This window comes from Artemia sp. Qi Xiang Cuo, chromosome 16 (assembly GCF_049724085.1).
Source record: "Artemia sp. Qi Xiang Cuo chromosome 16, ASM4972408v1, whole genome shotgun sequence".
NCBI lineage: Eukaryota > Metazoa > Arthropoda > Branchiopoda > Anostraca > Artemiidae > Artemia > Artemia sp. Qi Xiang Cuo.
In genome coordinates, this window is record NC_142809.1 from 3628923 (window position 1) to 3644824 (window position 15902).

Below are 15902 nucleotides of genomic sequence, written 5' to 3' on the forward strand. Positions count from 1 at the left end.
CTTATAACCCTTGCCCTGAAGACTGGGGGGGGAGTGTTGTGCTCAAAAGTATAATTTCCTGAACTTTAAATTGCGTGAAACAAAATGGCTATCTAAAAATTTTGATTGGATGTGTTTGGGGAAAAGGTGTGCGTGAGAGGGGGGTTAGTTGCCCTCAAATCACTCTTAACTATTAATAATAGCACTAGCCCTTTGAATTTCCAGTCAAATGATCCCTTTTTTAAGTTTCTACGACAAACATATCAATAAAAACTTATATTGCCACTAGGCATAACTTATAACCCTTGCCCTGAAGACTCTGGGGGTAATGTCCTGCTTAAACGTATGATTTCCAGAACTTTAAACTGCGTGGAGAATAATGGCTATCTCAAAATTTTTATTGGATGTTTTTGAAGAAGTGGTGGAGTTGGAAGGGGTGTTAGTTGCTTTCCAATCACTTTTGACTGTTAAAAAGGGCACTAGACCTTTCAATTTCTAATCAAATGAGCCTTTTTTGAAGTTTCTACAGCAACGCCTTCTATAAAATCTTACATGCCCCCAGGGTATAACTTACAATCCTTGCCCTGAAAACTGTGGGGGAGTGTCCTCCTCGAAAACATAGTTTCGATCTGGAAATCAACTATGCTGAACAAAATGGCTATCTCAAAATTTTGATGGAATGTGTTTCGAGAAATGGTAGGCGTGGAAGGGGTGTTAGTTGCCTTCCAATCACTTTCGACTATTAAAAAGGGCACAAGCCACTCCAATTTCCAATTGAATGAGCCCTTTTCGAAGTTTCTACGACAACTTTTTCGATACTAAGTGCCCTGTTCTAAAGCAAAAAAAAAAAAAAAAAAAATACATTGTGCCAACATCGTTCTTATATGTCCTAAGGGCATAACTTACATCCCTTGCCCTGAGGGTTCTGGGGGACTGCCCTCCTCAAAACATAATTTCTATCTGGAAATCAACTACGCTGAACAAAATGGTTATCTAAAAATTTTGATTGGATGTGTGTGGGGTACTGATGGGCGTAGGGGGGGGGGGGGCGATTTGCCCTCCAATCACTTTCGACTGTTAAAAAGGGCACTATCCACTCCAATTTCCAATCGAATGAGCCCTTTTTGAAGTTTCTACGACAACTCCTTCGATAAGAAGTGCCCGGGTATGGAAACAAAAAGATAAATAATACATTCTGCCAACATCGTTCTTTACTTAGGCAGCGCTATTGCGCTGCCTATGATATGTAAAATTTGACTTTAGATGCCCCCTACTTATATTTTATTCTACTTTTAATGTTATAATCTGTTTAAAATATTATCGAATAATAATCCAAAAATATCCAAATTTTTTTTATTAATAAAACTGTCTGATTACATCATCATCTGAAAGCTCTGGAAAGTGGTCAGGTGGGACTGTCCCTGTCGTATCCATAGTCCTCATTACTACTTATGGGGTATATATATGGTTTATATATTTTCATTTCTGTTGATAAAAACCTTTATCAACAGGAAAAAATATGAACAAAAATAAATAGCTTAAACAAAACATGGACAAACAAAGAAAGCACATAAAAGCTATAGAAAAAGCAAAAAGAAGACGAAAGGAAACTCAAATGTAAATAAAATCCAATTCCGTCACAATGCACAATCCAGAATGTCTGCTATATTCTATTGTACGTATATGTCGGAATTAATCCTCCAAAGTGGAACTCTAATATAATAAAATAGTTTTTATTGTTTTAGAATCTTACCTATGACCTAAGTTAAATTAATTAAAAACAAAAACAAAATTGATCAAGAAACTATTGTGGATGATAAAATTAAATGAATCTTTTGCATCGCTAATCTGGTACAAGCTCGTTGATTTCTTCCAAAGTTTATTTTATCTTGTCCTTTTCAGTTCAAACTTGTCTGAGGCTGAATATGTATAATTTCTCGATCTTCCTTACATATAGAGCTTAGAATTAGGGAGTTTAGATTTTAAAGAGATTTTTTTATAATTTTAGTCTGTTTTTTTATTAAGCTATCATAAATTGGATTTAAACGATATTCACCTTCATCGCTATTTATACTAATCTTCTAATACATAATTTTTCAATTTCTACAATTTCTCTAAAACTTTGTAATAGCCCAATTATCAACCATTTTGTTTTGTCGAACATTATATTATAGTGTGGAAAATCGAATAGATGTTTTGCGACTGCCGAATTGAAAGTTTGCGGTTCTTATTGGGCTTGAAGGAAGAATCTATATAATCTATTCGTTTCATTTTGCAAGCTCGAAGAAAAATAACTTGGCAACTGAGATTTGCATGTTTTGTCACAGAACTTGGGTCAGATGCTCCCCATAAGCTTGATGTAAATAAATTCTGAGACCACTCTGGCTACACCTGACTTTTAACAAAAAACAATTAAAAAGAAGGAAAGAACTTTTTTAATCAATAATTTTTCTACAGGCTGAAAATTGTCCTCGTTTGGCTTATTACTTAGTTTTTTTCCTGTCCAACTTAGATTTATAACTTACTTTGTAGGCTCTCCTAAGAATAATGGCAGAGTACGCACAAAATGAGGATGAAAAACGGAGGCTTTTAGAATTATCCAGCGTGGAAGGAGCTGTTGAATACACCAAGCTAATAAAAGAGGCTAATATATCACTTTTGGATATCTTGGAAACATTTAAATCCAGTCTTCCACCGATTGAGAAGGTCATACAGCAACTACCAAAGATGCTTCCTCGAGCATATTCCATAGTGACATCAAAGCTAAAGGTACCGTGAGCATTTCTCTTAACCCTTGTCAATTTCGAGGTATGACAGTAGAGTTCACAGATTAGTGCTTTAAAAATCATTTACTGAATAAAAAATCATATAATTATCCTTCAGTATACTCTATCCGAGGAGCAATGCGATCACTCCTCTATTTGCTTTTTCTAACCGTTGAAGCACTTGCAAAACTGTTCCTCTGCTACCCCCTGACAATTTTTCTGAATCCGAATTCTAACCTCTAGAGTCCTTTTTTAAGTTTTCTTAGATAAATGACAAAAATCTGAGTGGGCTAGACCAATTGTGTAGGTAAGGGGGTTGTTCAAAGACTGTTGCAACCGTTTTGGTTCAAAAGTACTTTATGAATGTCTGAGAGGTTGCATTGTCGTGGTGAAGCACCAGCGACAACGAGCCACGATTGTTATGCAAATTGAGTCTCTTTATGCGAATTCTTTCATTTGGCGTTTGATTGGTTCCAGGTATCAAACAGAATGAATCTGATCCTGAGGAGCCCATTTTTGGAGCCCATTTTTGGAGCCCATTTTTGGAGCCCACAAAAAAATCCTTACAAGCAGTGGATGGGTGCACCAAATGATCATCGTCCTTTGAGGAAATTTTCCCCTCCCTGAACCCCGCCAGTCACTTGAAGAAAGAGCTTCTCTTCTGAATGGGGGCTCGAAAAACTGGTTAGGTTATCAATTTTGTTTTCTCCATTTTTAGAAAAAAAAAATCATAATAACTAGCTGCAAGTTAAATCACGATTGGTCTCGATATGTGAATCGTAAATAAATGCCAAATTACTTCTATTATTCTCTTGATGTTACAACGACAAACAAAATTTCTCAACCGTCTGTTTATAGACCATATGAACCTGCTTCGTAGAAAATATCTAACCTACAAGTGTGTGTCTGCTCTGGGTGGCTCTGACCACTTACGGAAGGGCTGATAACCCGTCCTGCGGATTTTCAATGTAGTATATACCACAATATACTGGCTTTTAGACCATTTGAGGGATATCACGATATTTTTTTAGCCTAAATACGGGGTCTTTGAGCGTTCCTTACGCTGTAACGTTTTTTTTCGGAGGGGGGGGGGGTAAATTATTGTTTGTTTGGTGAGCATACCTTTCATACAGTTGGGGACTATCTAATTAATGAGCCTATCTGCATATACTTTAATATTGTTGTTCTTCTTTCTTCAAGGATATTAAACAAAGTAAATGCGACCATAATTGATATACTTTTCTCATATAGCATATTTGTAAAATGATTCTTAATAGGAAATTTTATAAAGCAAATAATATGTTTTATTTAAACGTGATTACAACATGGTAAAACAACATTTACACCAACACACATTTAGAATATTAATATTAATTAAAATATTAAATATTAATTAAGGTAAAAATATTAATTAACGTAGTGAATGAAATAAGTGATTTAGGGTAACAAATAGTAAGTAAAGATGTACCCATTAAAATAGTAAGTGAAACTATTGAAGGGGTAATTTTGATCTCAAGAAAAGATTTTCAAAGGTCAAATTTTCATGATGATTCCATGACCAAAGTCAAGAGAATAAAGGTGAAACGCCCCTAAAAAGGGAGCTGGCCTTGGTAATATTACGTCATCAGATTCAGTATATATCAAACCTACATCAGAAGTTTCCAGCCTCTATCAACAAAATTCATATTTTTCTCACGGATATCACGCCACAGGAAAATGTTGATTTCTACACCCCTTTGCTTCTAAACAACAATTTTAGTCAAAAAAATCCAACAATTCTATTTAACGATAAATCTGCAATAGTCTAGAATTATGGAACAGCTATTTGAATAACCACCGAGTTTCAGAGGCTACACTGAGATTCGGAAGCGCATCTATCCTCACACATACATCCGCCCCTTAAACAAATACATCATAATGCACCAAATGCACCATAATCCATAAATTCATAATTTACGGATCGCTCATCATCCATTGAAATTAAGTATCGTATAGATATACACCTTGCAGCTTTTATGTGGGAGCGCTGTGGATCTTTTATGTCTTCTGGACGTGAAGAAGATGTGTCTAAAGCCACGAAAATGTACATTTTTTTAAAATCTCATGTTTCCCTAGGAAACATGTTTCCTTCATATAAATATGAATGCGTGATTTAGCTCCTGGCTTAGGAGTCGCCGACTTCCCGCCGTCATGTGTACATCTCGGAACGCCACATTTGCTGCACAGTTCCACCACGCGTGGCACGCAGCACCTGGTGCACATGATTTTTGAGACAGTGCGACTCCTCGCTCCAGGCCTCCCTTGTTTTCCAAGACAAAATATTTTGGCTAAGCTTATAATATGAGTGACAATGACAGCTCCCCTCTTTGTGTAAACTATAGTTCTGAAGGGAAACGTTGTTTTTTTTAATATTGGAGCACATATTGGTAAAACGTGGAACTTACGTGTAAAGAACTAGGTTTGATAGGGGCGACAGTGTCTCTTATTTAGAGAGAATTAAGCTTTATTCTATTTTATTTTACAAAGTAAGTATACCTTAATTATCCCTTTTTTTTAAATCAATTTTATGCAAAAGCTAAACTTAGTTGTGAATAGTGACGGCTGGGGGGGGGGGGGGGTCACAGCTCCTAAACATTTAGGACAGCCCTGAATGTGATATTAAAACAAACACTAATTAAGCAAACTTTAATTTCTACAAACCTCTATAAACATAAAAATAAGAAATCTATAATAAAAACAGCTGAAACTTATAAGAAAAATTTTATATAAAAAGAAAAAAGGAGAAAATCAGATCAGAAGAATTTTAAAGTAGTTGACGCAAAATGTTTGACAAAGGCTTTTGTATATGAAACCGAAAGCTACAATCTCCATATTCTATCAGAACTAAGTTACTTGTCGAAGTATCAGGATCTTTTCAACAGCTTCTTTCTCTAGCTTTTGTGCTTACTAAACAAAAAATTTTCATTTAAAAAGATTGAAGTCCCCCCATATATAAATCGTATGCTGAAACTTCTGTTTCTGCTTCTTTGGAAAAATACAACAATATAAATACTACAGAAATACAGACATTGCTTTGGAAAAATACAAACATTTAGGAAAAATACATTTTTGAAAGTGCTAAGATGAGTTGCTGCTCTGATTATAAATTTAAAACTTGTAACCTCCAGTGAGTTTTCTACTATCCCCGATTTTTCTGCGGTTGCCCCGAATTTCCTTGAAAAAAATTTGGAGTCTTAGAAATCCCCCGAAACTTAACATTAGCAGAAATTAACGTTTAATATTTGACGCTAATTATCGTTTATTTATGCACATTTATTTCCAGGGATATTTATGAGAAATCGATTTTCATTTGGGGGAATTTTGGGGAACTCTGAAAAATTTGGGAACAGCGGAAACACTGCTTTAGCCATGAGACAACATCTATGGAAAGCCTAAACATAACTGCCATCTATATTTTCCTATTGCAGGTTGGCTATGGCACGCCAAGGCTGCATCTATGGGTTTTTGTGATACGGGGTAAAAGTTTTTCAGCAAATGACGCGATTCTCTGTATAGGAATAATGGGAAACATTTACAGTACATCTGCTTTGACCTATCCGTATTCCTTATCCTCTATCCCTTATTTCATATCCTTGTATCCCTTATTCCAATTCTAGGATCCAGATCATTTAGCTTTTGTTTTCAAAATTGTCGAATTTCCTGCTACAGATGGGAGAACGAGGGAGAGAAAAGGGGTTGCGACGGGCTGGATTAGTCAATTGACTTCACCTCTTTGGAAACCCGACAATGTTGAAGAACAACTGGAGAATCTCAATTTGGAGTCAATACAGGTAGTTTCATGGATTTGGTTGATCAATAAATTTACATTGCCAAAAATATCATTTTTATTCATCTACCATTTACTCTATTGTTTTATTATAATTTTCATTTATTTATATTTGATTAAAAGTAGGCCTACTGATTTGTTTATCTTTGGGTTGTTGTATTTTGGGTTAATTATATATAAATTCAAGAACCTAAAATACGTAAGAATTTGTTATTAGTAAGATAAAAAGTGTCACATTTTGTTATTATAATCTCCCGTGTTTACTAAAAATATGTTAAGTTGTTGTGAAATTTTTGAGATTTCCGTTCATCTTCTGGCTAATAAAAGACGAAGGAAAGTCATCCATCATGCAATTTACGATAATTATTTACACCAGGGCTATGCAGTAATAAGAATTTATTAGTATTAGTCAGATAAAAATGTATCTTTGACTAAATATATATTCCACATCGTTACTATAATCTACCATTTTTGCTAAAAATCTCAACTTTTTATGGATATTGAGAGGTATTTCCTTTTTTGTATATTAAAAAAGGAAAGAAAGTCTTTCCTCGTGTAATCATGCAACTATTGAGAGCAGGACTGGGCAATAATAAGAATTTATGGGGATTAGTTAAATAAAAATATATCTTTGATTGACTCTGTATTCCGTACGGCTACAATAATCTCTGTGTTTGGTTAAATATCACAAATTTTATGAGATTTAAAAGATTTTTACTTTGGCTTTGTGTAATGTACAATTTAACAATGACAATTATTTAGAGGAGGGATGGGCTAACTTTTTCTTCGGAGGACCTCATTTTAAACTCCGTTGCTAAAGCGGGTGGCAAATATTATATATACTTTAACTACAATTTTAAGAAATAATGATTGTCTCAGACATTAGTAAAACGAATTTATGTGAAAAAGCTTTATGTTTAATAGAAAGGAGAAAGGACTTGTACAAGAATTATATGAGTGATAGATCATATGAAAACAAAAGGAATGTAAAGAAAGTGGAGAAAGGATTAAAATAAGAACTAGGGAGGTGTGAAGTCAAAGCCATGGATAAAACTGCTGAGGATCTGGAAGATGCAGCTAGATGGCATAATAGTAAAATATTGTACTGGCATGTTAATAAAGCGAGTGGGAATAGTCAATCCGGACTTGGCCCAGTTAAAGATAGGAATGCGACCACAATTAGCACAAACAAAGAATTAAAGAGAGATGGGCAGGACATTTTGAAAATTTGCTAAACCGAGATAGAGTTGAAGGAAATATAGAGGATAATGAAAAAATTTGTCATACCTTGGATGTGAAGAAAGATTTATTTTGTGAGGAAGGATTAGTGACAATAATAAAAGTACTAAAAAATAATAAGGCACCAGGTAGTGATAGTGTGGTAAATTATTTTCTTAAATATTATGACTATGAGGTTATAAATAAATTACTGAGGATTATGAATATGATTTTTGAAAAAGGAGAAGTCCCTAAAAATTTTAGGAAAACATTAATTAAGCCACTTTATAAGAAAGGTGATAAAAGTGAGTGTGGTAATTATCGAGGGATTAGTCTGGTTTCTGTAGGTAGTAAATTACTTAGTAATATGATACTTTTTAGACAGAGAGATGCCGTAGACAAAGTTTTAAGAGAAGAGCAGTGCGGTTTTAGAAAAGGTAGAGGATGTGTCGACCAAATTTTCACTCTCAGGCTTATAATTGAGAAGTGCCTGTGTTATCAAACACCTTTGGTCCTCAGTTTTATTGATTATGAGCAAGCGTTCTATTCTGTTGATAGAAGAGTTTTAGTAAAGGTTTTATCCTTGTATGGTATACCAGACAAATACATTAAAGTGATTATTGCTATGTACGAGAATAACTCTGCTGCGGTTAAGGTAGCAAATGAGGTTAGCAGCTGGTTTTGTATTAAATCAGGAGTTAAGCAATATTCTGTTCTATCCCCCTCACTGGAAAGGCAATGGAAGACCACGGAATCAAATGGGGAGGAAAAAGTCTCCTGGGCTTAGATTGTTCTGACGATTTAAGCGACGTAGATGAAAGTGAGAGTAAAATGAATGAACTTTTAGAGGTTTTGCGAGTTCAGGGTGCTAGAATAGGTTTAAAAATTAATGTTAAGGAGTCTAAGTTACTAAGGCTAGGAATAAGTGAAGCTGAAAAGGTGACGTTGGGTAATGAAAACATTTATCAGGTGGACAGCTTCACTTACCTTGGTAGTATTATTAGTAAAGGCGGTTGGAGCAGTGAAGATGTCAAAATTAGAATAGCCAAGCCACAGGGTGTTCTTTCACAGTTAAACAAAGTTTTGAAGAACAGAAAGATAAGTCTACAAACCAAGATTAGACTATTAGAAGCTACAGTGATGACAGTGGTCAAATATGGCTCTGAAGCATGGGCGCTCCGAAAAGCAGACGAAGATTTGCTAAATGTTTTCCAGAGAAATTGCTAAAGGATTGTTCTGGGTACCCGGCTGACTGACCGTATTTCAAACAATAGGCTGTACGAAAAATGTGGTTCAATACCGCTCTCTAGGGCTATAATGAAAGAAAGGTTGAGATGGCTAGGGCACGTTGTGCGGATGAAGGATGACAGATTGCCGAAGATTTTTTTTATCGGCCAACCGTCTAGGGCTAAACGGAAAGGAGGTCGTCTTCGTCTGGGGTGGTAGGACGTCATAAAGAAAGATTAAAATAAATGGGAACTTTGTGGGAGGGTGTAAAAAGGGAGACTTTGAATAGATTGGGATGGAAGAGGAGCGTGCGTGGCTGTGTTAGCCTCAGGCGGTTTGGTGCTGCGGTTTGCTGTTAGTAGTAGTAGTAGCGTTAGTAAAACCGTATTTTCGAGTCCCTTCTTCATAAAACGCACGGCGGTTCCACTCGTCATCGATTTCCTTTTTTTTTAGCAGTACTCAATGTTAATTCAAATTCTGCCTTGATTCATTTAAAAAATTTAACCAGTGGTAACAATTCAAGAAAACTTGGAAAGAGGCAAAATGTATCTTTCAAAATCAAGGGGGGGGCAAATTTGTCGCTTTTTCATTTATTTCAATTCAAATACCAAAAAAGGTATTTTTCAATGAAAATCCACTTATAAAAAGTATTTTTCAAAATCTTAGAGGAGGGGGGCGATTGACCTCCCCTGCCCCCCTCCCCACAATTGACGCCTTCTATTTCTGGCTTCCGGTTTCGCGGAAATGTAGTTACGAAGGAAATACTCCGAAAATTTTCTGAAAAAAAAATAAGGTCGAAAAAAAATAAGATCGACGTAACCGCAACAAGCCACAAACATTTGTTTGTAGCATTTGGCCGTAGTTTGGTTTGGACCGCCCTAATTTAGAGGAATGCTATAATTTCAAGGTAAACGCTTAAAAGAAAAAAAAATAGCCGTTATGACATTATTTTTGAAATTAGTCTTCACGCGGAATGATTATTATTTTCCTAGTTTTAACCCTCGGGTTTTCTGATTTTAAGTATTATTATTTTGAGCACTGTTAGTTTCAGTCAGTTTCTCTTATCAAAATATGTCTTAACCTAGAAGAGAAGGAATTTTTGTTCGTTTTGCCCTCTGTTTCACCAAGAAAAGCATAAAATGGTCCTTTTTGGTCGTCATTTGGCTTTGCATAGGACACTCCTAGGATTTGAGCGGGACTTTCATTCCTTTTTTTGCTTAATTTTTATTTATTAAAACCTCTTTTTTGGGGGGGGGGGAAGGATTTTTTATTTTGAAATTGACAATTTATTGATGTTAAACCAAAATGTCCAACATGTTGACGATGGACTGAACGTCCAAATTTGCAAAAAAAAGCCTTAAGAATTGAATAAAAGTTGTTTATATTGCTATACTATTCTAGAATACGGATAATATCTTAAATGCCATTACAATACACTATAGTATCTAAAAAAAATCCAATATTTAAAAAAAAGAACTAGTATAAAAAAAAATCTCAAAAATTGTATTAAAAATTTATTGTAGTTATAATACTGATATTCTACCGTACTACCCTTTGAAGTGTGAAAGGTGCATCCATATGAAGATTAAGGTTTGCAATGATAATTTCTATTAAAGTATCTACTGAAAACATTTAGGTACGTTTTATTTTCTTTGTAATTTCGATCAGTTGTAAGTAAGATAAGGTTTTTGATGAATGAATAAAAATGAATGATTTTTTCTGTGTTTCCAAGACAGAAAAGCTTTAAAAACTTAAGATATGTCTCAAAGGCTAAGAATTTTAGACCTTAGAAATGGGCCAGTCTAGGAAAGCGTCTATGAACTTTAATTGGGAGATTTCAGGAAATTCTGGAAAAATTCAGTGATACTGGAAGACTTGCCTCACTGGAATTACTCGAGTCAGTGTGCCTGTCCGTTTGTAATTAAAATGAATGAAATGATAATTAGGCATTAAACTTTTAATTAAAATAGCGAAATATATGGCAAAATATAGATACTAATAAGAGTTTTGACATTTTGGTTTCACGACCAGAAGCCTTTATCAACGGAAGAAAAGTATAAAATAGAGATTAAACAATCAAAATATACAATATAAAGAAATTAACTAAACTGTTTTTTTTTATGGCCAAACGAAAATACTGAAAAAGCAAAGTGAATATTTCGAAAGGACAACCGCCACTCTTCTTCAGAGCGAACAAAAACTGAGAGCTACTCCTCTTTTAATTTTAGTTTTCTTCGGTTTTTATTGTTTCTTTTTTACATTGACTCTCCGCATTTGTTTTTGTTTTTTCTTTGCCTTTTTTTGACATTTTCCTTAAACATTTTTTTTGCTCACGCTGAAGAAGAGTGTGGTTTAAGAAATAGCGTTCAAAATATAAAAAGAAATAATATAGAAATGAAAAATGGCTCTGCGACTAATGGTAAGAAAGGAAAATCGAAAGACAGTCGCATCTGGTAAGCTGTAGTTTTTTTTTATTATAAGCCAACGAAGTTCTAAACAGTAAATAATTTAGTACAAACAAAAACATAAAATATATGTTATATATTGTTGAACACAATTGAACGAGGATGTTGCTATACCAATAATGTAAGAATAATATATAATTTAGTGTATACTCTAAACAATATGGTGACAAAGCTACTACATAGGTCCAGTCAATGTTCGATGTAATATCGTATGGTTCCGTAACGTTAAAAATTATCTTCTGATATGAGATTCTAACTGAATGAAAAGATGTATTTTTTTCAATCTCAGGTTTTTTCAAAAATACTACAAACAGGAGTGTGGCCAAGGACGTACCCAGGATTTTGTTCGGGGGGGGGGGGTTATTGTTTTAAAAAATAAAGTTGTGAGACAGAGTCAAACTTTAGCGTAAAGGGTGAGGCGTTGAGGAGGGGACAGCCCCTTTCATATACGGAATAATTTCTGTTTGTTTTAAGTTTTATTGTCGCTCCTTACTTTAAGTTAAAAAAAACTTGTTTTTTTCTGACGTAACTTACATAACGAACTTCTAATTTCGTATATTTTGTTGCGTATATTAGGGGGTTCGCCCCCTAGTTAATACCTCGCTCTTTACGATAAAGTTCAAATTTTGTTCCAATTCTTTAAGAATGACCTTTTAATCACAAAGGCCGTTAATTAGAATAAATAGCTCTGATAAAAGTACAAAAAAAACTTTAGCGGACATAGCGAAATAATGACTAGTGGGCGAACCCAATCATATGCGTAATAAGTTTTGTTCGTTTTAAATTTTGATGTTGCTCCTTACTTTCACTTAAAAAAATTATTTTTTTATTATTTAATTTCTGATCGTTTTTTTAAATAATGCTGGGAAATCCGGCGCTCCCTTCATAGCAATGTCCCTTCCCCGATGAAAACTTCCTCCGTGGAAAGATCCTCCCACGTAAACTCCGGCTCACCCCACCCCACAACTACCAGAAAAAATCCCCCTGAAAACCCCCTAAACATTGGGCAAAGTTCATACCTTGCAGACGTTCCCCCGGGGACTGTGGGGGATTAAGTCATCCTCAAAGACATAGTTATTGTATTTTTTTACCATGCTGAATAGAATGGCTATCTCAAAATTTTGATCGGGTGACTTTGGGAAAAAAATGAGCGTTGGAGGGAGCCTAGTTGCCCTCCTTTTTTTTTTGTCACTTAAAAAGGGGACAAGAACTTTTAATTTCCGTTCGAATGAGTCCTCCCGTGATATTTTAGGACCACTGGTTCGATATGATCACCCCTGGAAAAAAAAAAAATAATAAATAAATACGCATCCGTGATCTTTCCTCTGGCAAAAAATACAAAATTACACATTTTTACAGATAGGACCTTGAAACTTCTATAGTAGGGTTCTCTGATACGCTGAATCGGGTGGTGCGATTTTCATTAAAATTCTATGACCTTTAGGGACTGTTTCCCTCTTTTTTCTAAAATCAGTCAAATTTTCTCAGGCGCGTAACTTTTGATGGGTAAGACTGAACTTGATGAGACTTATATATTTGAAATCAGCATAAAAATCTGATTCTTTTGATGTATCTTTTGGTATCCCGTTTTTTAGAGTTTCGGTTACTATTGAGCCGGCTCGCTCCTTACTTACAGTTACATGTACATAGTGTATCTTGATTAAGTTCAGTGTCGACCCTCAACATTCTTCAAAAGTTTTAACTTAATTCCATTAGCTTTTCCTGAGATTTTGCACACGCCATACAAACGGGATGCACGTAGTGTCTTCTGATTAATTTCAACACACACACCCCTCAACATTCTCTAGAAGTTTCAACATCATACCCTTAACAACCAGAATGTATATGGTGGCTTTTGGTTCAGATAAACATCAAAATTGACATTTCCTGAAAGTTTGAACTTAATAATCCTAGTCGTTCCTGAGATACTGTAGCTACGCCCATTTGACAACCAGAATGTGCATAGTGTCTTTAAGTTAAACATTTTCTCAGGTATTCTCAGTATTCTGTGAATGTTTCAACGGAAATTCCTTATTTAATTATGCTTGAAATATTAAAAATGTGATGTTTTGACAACCTGGATGCATATAGTGCCTTTTGATTTAGTTTGGTATCTCCTTAGCATTCCCTGAAAGATTCAACTTAATGCTCGTAGTTGTACCTGAGATCAATATGGAAACGCCCAGATATGTCTTTTCGACAAATTGGATTAACCCAGTGTCTTTTGATTTAGTGCAACATCCCCCTCAACATTTTCTTAAAGTTCAAACTTCAAATCCTTAACAGGTCTTGAGATATTGCAGATACGCCCTTTCGAGCACATATATGCTTATAGAGTCTTTTGATTTAGTTCAACATCCTCCTCAATATTCCCTGAAATTTTCAGCTTAATAACCTTAGCCATTCCTGAGATATTGCAGCTAAGCCCTTTCGAATACCTGAATGCACTATAACATTTTCACCAGCAAGATACACTTACGCTCTTTAATTTGATTCAATAGCTTTAGTTTAAGTATTAGAAGTAGTATTAGTAGTAGTCGCAGTCGCAAGCAGTTGCAGTCACAAGTAGTCATAGCCATAATAGTCGTAGTCGTAACTAGTCATGGTCGCCAGTTGTCGCTAGTAGCTGTAGTCGCAAGTGTTCCCAGTCGCAGTCACAAGTTACCTTAGTAGCATTGGCAAGTAGTCGTAGTCACAAGTAGTCGCAGTCGTAGATGCAAGTAGTCATGATTTCTGTTCTGGTTTCGAGATGTTGGGAATTTTATTAGGTTGCCAAGTGATTGATATGTACGGCTCTGTCCTAATGATGTGAAAAGTACCAAAAATCAGAATTAAAACAAGATTGAAAATGAGACCTCGTGCTTCGATTCACAATTAGAGCGAATATAGCCTTGCCAACCAAGCTTCGATTCACAATTAGAGGGAATATAGCCTTGCCAACCAAGCATCACCTGCCTGCTGCAGGCTACACTTGCACCTATAGCTAGACTGATCCACAACGCCCATATACGGCAATTGTATGTGCTCAAAATAGAGGATATTTGGTCGTTTTGTTTTGATTTTTCCCTCAAAAAATCTGATCAGGGAAAATACTTTCTTTAATTGAAGGAATAAACTACAAATGTCTGCAGCTGAATATTTCGCTGCATTTGTGAATATACGACGTGAGGTAGTACTAGAGCTTTAGCTATTGGTTGTGTGGTAGAACTGTGAGCTTGAGACTGCTGAATTTTCTGAAATGTCTGCAGCTGAATATTTCGCTGCATTTGTGAATATACGACGTGAGGTAGTACTAGAGCTTTAGCTAATGGTTGTGTGGTAGAACTGTGAGCTTGAGACTGCTGAATTTTCTGAAATGTCTGCAGCTGAATATTTCGCTGCATTTGTGAATATACGACGTGAGGTAGTACTAGAGCTTTAGCTACTGGTTGTGTGGTAGAACTGTGAGCTTGAGACTGCTGAATTTTCTTTTTGTAATTGCGGCTGGCCTATCCTACATTTTGTTAAGTAACTACGCATCTGCAATTGCGCCAAAGTGGTAATGATTAACTAAGTGAATTTTTAAAGCATAGTTTTGGGAAAAAATGGTCTTTGACCTTAGCCAAAACAGTCTGCCTTATTTCATTATGTGTAACCAGTTGTTTTTTTTCCTTTTTTGTTTAGTATAAATTTCCGTGAGCCACAGTCCGATAGAGAAGCTATTAATAAAAGAGAATCATACTTCCTGTAAATTTTGTCCCTTAGTCGGTTCTTTTTTTTTATCGTATAGAGTTCGTTCCTAATATTTTCTTTCTTTATTGGTAAATACAAATGCTCTTGAAGAACAGTCTCCGAACCTATAAAAATAGTGGCTTCGCCTAGAAAAACATTCCTTTTGGCCTCTCTCTTTTTCAAGTAGGGAATGTCAAGATGACCTTTGTTGCTTTCTACTGTTACATTCAGATAAACAATTCTTGCATTGTTTGTCAATATATTCGATGACAGATAGCCGATCTGAAGTAGGTCATTATCATAGCCTGAACTTATTCTAAGTTGTGGTAAGACTGGAAGATAGTAAGATAAGACAAGGAAACTTAACACCTTGTATGAGGTCAATGTCTTTGGAACCAGCGACAGAGAAAGAAATTACTAAAATTGTTATGGCATTGATAAATTCTTCGTCGCCTGGCCCTGATAATACTCCAACTAAAGTAATTAAGTTCACACTTCCTTCCATTATTTTTCCCTTAACAAGACTTATTAACCTCTCTTTTCAGCATGGTTTTGTCCAAAGGATTCACGAGTATGCTCGAGTCATCATATTATATAAGGGGGGGGGACACGAAGTGATCAACCCAACTGTAAGCCAATTTCTTTGTTTTCCGTGTTTAGAAAAAAATTTTATAAGGCGATGCCTTTTCTTCTTAATAATTTTCTTGTTTC

At 35.3% G+C, this 15902-nt stretch overlaps 1 protein-coding gene across 5 annotated transcripts in view; it reads left to right on the top strand.

The window, feature by feature from the left end:
• Nucleotides 1-15902, top strand: part of LOC148942486 (methionine synthase reductase-like) — a 166197-nt gene that overhangs the window by 137073 nt on the left and 13222 nt on the right. For all 5 annotated transcript variants that reach the window (XM_089102487.1, XM_089102489.1, XM_089102490.1 and 2 more), the window contains 2 exons: nucleotides 2512-2748; nucleotides 6401-6574. In XM_089102487.1, coding sequence (XP_088958613.1) covers nucleotides 2512-2748; nucleotides 6401-6574 — 411 coding nt within the window. The remainder of the gene's footprint in view (nucleotides 1-2511; nucleotides 2749-6400; nucleotides 6575-15902) is intronic.